Here is a 5,212-nt window from a genome sequence, read left to right as displayed (position 1 = left end):
ATACATGATGTATCCATGTTGTTTTATCCTCTCTATTGTTACAAGTTTTCTTCGTATATAGCTGCAATGCAAACTTAACCATTAAGTTCTACACTTTCACAGTATATACAAACTTAACCATTAAACTCTAAATCGTGAAAAAGTTTGAGTAATTCTAATTCGTCTATGTCTTTACAGTATAGTTAACTATCTCTCACAACAAACATTCGATATTATGCATAGTTTTTATAAATGCAAATTTTGTGCAGTGTTCAGTTAAATTCAGAACATGCATAGTATTAGACACCATACTTTCCAAACTATCACTTTCTACTAGGTTTGATAACTCGTTCTTCGAACACTACAACCACTTATGATTTTAGCACTGAATTTTAGTTGTAAACTGTTTCTGAAATTACATTATATGAAAAGAAAAAGTTCCTACTATGTCAAATATAAGCTCACCCAAATTTAAAAATTTATCATATACAATTTTTACATGCTCAAAGTAACTTTATACTACTTAATTGTTCTCAACAGTTCACTGCATTGCTGGCATGTTTTTAGCTAAAGGCAGGGACTCATGCTATCTCACAGCTCTTGTTATTTATGATTTTGCACCTTAATACTAGACTTTGAGAATACAGAATATAATGAATTTGAATAAGCAACCTCAAGCATCCAGCGTTGGGGCATACTTCTGCTTCATCTTGTTGGCAAATTGAACCTTCATAATCTCCTGTTCCGTATGCAAGGAAACAGAAACTTCAAAATCTTATCTACCCACTTGAAGTATTTCTGTCTCCATCCCTTTCTCAGTGCAAGCAAGAACATTACACAGCAATAACCTGCTACATGTGACAATCCTACTCCAATATAATACCATACTATATGCTTTCTATGATCTGCATTTCTGTTTTCCATATCATTTGGGGGAGGATGGTGAGTAAACTCTGGCCAAGAACATTTCTTTGGAAGTGGGCATCCTTCCAGATATGGATTCCCAGAATATGATGTGTTTGGAAATGTGGTCATCTGTTGTCCTTGAGGTATGCTGCCTGAGAGGTTGTTGTAGGACAAATTTAAGACCGCCAATGAAGTCGCCAGTTCAATTTCTTCAGGAATCTTTCCAGAAAGCCTATTTGTTGAAAGATCCAGTGACTCTAGTTCAGTCATATCCCCCAAACTGGGTGGAATAATTCCACTGAGATTATTCATTGACAGATTGAGATACCTTAACCCCTTCAACTTTCCAAAACCCACGGAATCTTTCCATTTAATTGGTTATTGGAAAGATCCATACCTGTGAGTGTGGAAAAAATATACGCATACTTCAGATCTAATCCTTTTACAGTCATGTCCAATTCATCATGAGACGGAACTTGATATATAATTGACTCAATAGGACCAATCCCAGAATATGACTTAACGCCATTGTCTTTTGTAATTACTTGAAATGGGTTCAGCTGAGAAGATAATATATGGCCGTCTTCTCTTGGTAGAGTCATTGCTTTTAGAGATCCAAGGCTGTGTGGAATAACACCTGATATATTGTTAGACGAAAGGTCTAAGATCTGGAGCTGCTTGAGTTGGACAATCTCTGAAGGAATGCTGCCTCTGAAAGAGTTATCATTCATCATCAGCACTTTAAGGGCTGATAGATTTCCAACTGACCATGGAATATGCCCAGCAAATTTGTTATGGCCGATATCTAGTACTTGTAATATCTTACAATTTATGATTGACATAGGGAAGGCGCCACTTAACTTATTGTTTCTCACATTTAAAGAGGAGGAGCATACCCCTTGGGGTATACTTCCATCCAACCTATTATACCCCAAATTTAACACTTGAATTCTCTTATAGTTTGCAAAGCATGAAGGAATGCTTCCATTCAATTTGTTGTTTGACAGATCTAACTTTTCAAGATGAATTAAACTGCACAAACCTGGAGGAATATTGCCAATCAGAGAATTGTCATTAACCATCAGGAGCTGAAGATCTGGAGGCCACGTAGATGCTACGTGTCCAGTGAATGCATTCCTAGATACATCAAATACAGTCATCCAACGAATTGATCTAGTTGGAACAAAAAGGCTGCCATTGAAATGATTTCCTGAAATGTTGAACAGAAACAACTGAGGATTGTTCTCCATTAACCATTTGGGAATTTCTCCAACAATATTGTCGTCAGCCAATGCCAACCTCTGTAATGAATACTGAGTGAAAAGCCACTCAGGAACTCTACCACCAATACTACATGAGACTAGATCTAAGCCCGCTAACTGGAAGCTCGGAAGCCAACTTGCGCTAATATTCAAAACACAATATGATACGTACAAAAATTTTAATTCTGCAAGGTTATCAAACAGACTATCTGTAATGGTGATGTGGGAGAGCCAGAGAACCTTTATGGAGGATGGCAATGCCAACTGGGAAGAAGTAACGTTCTCAGGTAATGAAAAATCACGAGCAAAGAGCAAATTGAGGGAAGAAAGCCCGGTGAGTTGAAGGCTGCCATTGAACTTGTTACCGGAAATACTCAAGAACTTGAGCAAGGAGAGTCTGTTCAAGGAAATTGGGACTTGCCCAGTTAATTTGTTGTAATGGACAATGAGTCTACGGAGAAAGGTAAGATTTCCTAGACACGGTGGTAAGATTCCTACGAGTTGATTAATGCTTACATCTAGATGGCCAAGATTTGTGAGCAAGCAAATTGCAGGAGGAACTATCCCCGTCAAACTATTGTTCTTTAACACCAAAACCTGAAGATAAGAAAGATTTCCCAAACAGGAAGGGATATTACCTGTTAATCCAATGCTTTTCAGGATGAGGGATTTGAGAAAAGGAAGGCTGCACAAACTACTCGATATGACTCCACTCTGCAAACCCTGCTCTATGTGGTTGGTGTAAGCAGTCAAATTAACCAGCTCTACATGGCCAGTGGCATAGTTGCAGGATATACCTTCCCATGTCGAGCAACAGTCGCTTCTATTGTCCCATGAACTGAGAATGCCATCAGAGACCTTCAAGGCTTCCTTGAAGAAAAGAAGAGCCTGGGATTCCTGGGAGGGACAAATGAATAGACCAATACATGGGCTTGTAAAAAGGATGATGAGAAATGCACTGATGAAGGCAAGATGAATTGGAGCAACAGCCATTGCTTGAATGAAATTGCAGAGAACAAAAAATCCCACTTTGAGAGGCAAATTTATAACGTAACCTCCCCGATAGTTCAACGTCGCTAGAAAATATTTCTCTCACTGTACTATAAGCCGTTGACTGTGGAAAACTAAAGAGCGACCACAGCCCTTAGGTAGATAGAAAATGAATGCTATAGTACATCGTGATCTGTATATGGACGAGGGGAAATGAATGAGTATAAATATGAGAGATTTGTGCATTGAATGAAGTTGCAGAGAAAAAGAATCCGATTTTGGGAGACATATTTATAGGATAACCTCCCCGAGAGTTTACAGCAACATTGGCAGTATCAATTAATTAAAATGAGGCTAGAAATTTATGGCACCGACTATCCAGAATGAAGGATGCCCCTATTCAACTCTATAGCCTCCCTACTTCTGTCGCACGGATTTCCTGAAGGCCCCCCTCCCCAAATTCCCTTCGGGGGCCCTCAGCCCTGCGGGGGTTAACCCCTCTTTCTCTTTTTTTTAAAAAAATTTAAAATATAAATATAAATTAATTAAAATATTAATAATATAAAAAATAAAATAATAATAATATAAATTAATAGATTTAAAATAATAATATTAAAAATATATTCACAAAATTAATAGGATATTAATAAATTATAATGATCAAATTTAAAGCAAATTTATAAAATAAGTAAAATTAAAATAATATAATAGTATAATAAATGAAAATGATTAATATAATTATTATTTTAAAATATTATAATATTTAAAAAATAAATATAATATTAATAATAATATTGAATAATAAAATTAATATTAATAAATTGTAATCGATCTATATTTTTAATTGGGATTTTTTTATGATTAGTATTTGTAGTCACATAAATTTGTCCATTTTAATTAAATGAATATTTCGTATTTATTTGATTAAAAATCCACTAGCCATCAGTTAATTAAATTAATATTTAATTAATTCATCCCCAAACATTCTTCTATTAATTAAATAAATTATTCAATTTATTTTAATTAATTCATTAAATCAAATTTCAATCAATTAAATAAATAAAATCTATTTATTTAATTAAATCCCCTTATTCCTTTTTTAAATAAATTAAATAAAACATTTATTTAATTCATTATCCCCACCCCACTTGCATTTTCCTACAAATGCAACTTGCACACATTTATTGAAATAAATGAAATTTTATTTTAATAAAATCCTATTTTCCCTCACCCACCAAATCCACTTGCAAAACCTAATCCCCTTCTAGATTCTTCTAACCCCTTCCTGATTAACCTAATCCATCCCCTAATTATTGTCACATTCCTAAGCAAAATGGAGTCACTTCTCAAAGACTCCAAAGTCTTTGAAAAGCATTTAATGCTTTGTGTGTTCAACAAATTAACCCCCAAAGTCTTCCAAGACCACTAATGGCTCTTACATAACCATTTATGGTTATTTCAATCTTGTCTCCCCAAACATTTATTGTTTTGACCATATTCATCCATTTCACATTTGCACAAGAGTTTATCCATTGGATAAAAGCTTTATTCTTTGAATAAAGAGTTTATTCATTCAACCAACCTTGACTCTAAATCCCAAAGTCATATCAGGCATTTAATGCTTATTCCCTCTCCTCTCAACCTATCTCACATTGACACTTGTCATCTTGGGATTGGGTTGAAAGCCCTCACATGGATTTGAAATCATTCAATCCTGACCCTTGTTGAGATTGCTCAATCTCAACCATCCATTGCTCCATTTTTCCTATAAATAGAGCCCATTTCTTCATAATCCAGATCTTGAAAACTTGTATGCATCTAAGCTATAGACATTTTAGAGAGCATTTTAGCATAAGCAATCTAACATCTTGTCTTTTTGGTTAAAATACATCATTTTAGCATTAGTATTAGCTTTTTATTTCACATTTAGAGCTATACTACAATCTCAATCCTCCATAAGCATCCATAGTGCAAAAAGCTGCTGAGAGCTACACTATTTTGGAACTTGGAGAGGAGAGGAACAAGGGAGAAGAAGCTAAGGCCATGCTAAGAGGCAGTTGGAGATGTCTCATGAT

General features: G+C 35.0%; 1 protein-coding gene across 1 annotated transcript; it reads right to left on the bottom strand.

Annotated features, from left to right (window-relative positions):
• Positions 1–428: 428 nt before the first annotated feature.
• LOC131077682 (receptor-like protein 47) lies at positions 429–3,338 on the bottom strand. The gene has a single exon (XM_059214044.1). It carries the CDS (start codon positions 3,138–3,140, stop codon positions 1,224–1,226), a length of 1,917 nt encoding a protein of 638 aa, XP_059070027.1. The 5' UTR covers positions 3,141–3,338; the 3' UTR covers positions 429–1,223.
• Positions 3,339–5,212: the final 1,874 nt, after the last annotated feature.

This window comes from Cryptomeria japonica, chromosome 11 (assembly GCF_030272615.1).
Source record: "Cryptomeria japonica chromosome 11, Sugi_1.0, whole genome shotgun sequence".
NCBI lineage: Eukaryota > Viridiplantae > Streptophyta > Pinopsida > Cupressales > Cupressaceae > Cryptomeria > Cryptomeria japonica.
The sequence above is the reverse complement of the archived record's forward strand: the minus strand, read 5'-3'. Positions and strand labels throughout refer to the sequence as shown.

Excerpts from the sequence above, each read along its gene's own strand:
- LOC131077682 (XM_059214044.1), bottom strand. The coding sequence starts at position 3,140 with ATGGCTGTTGCTCCAATTCATCTTGCCTTCATCAGTGCATTTCTCATC.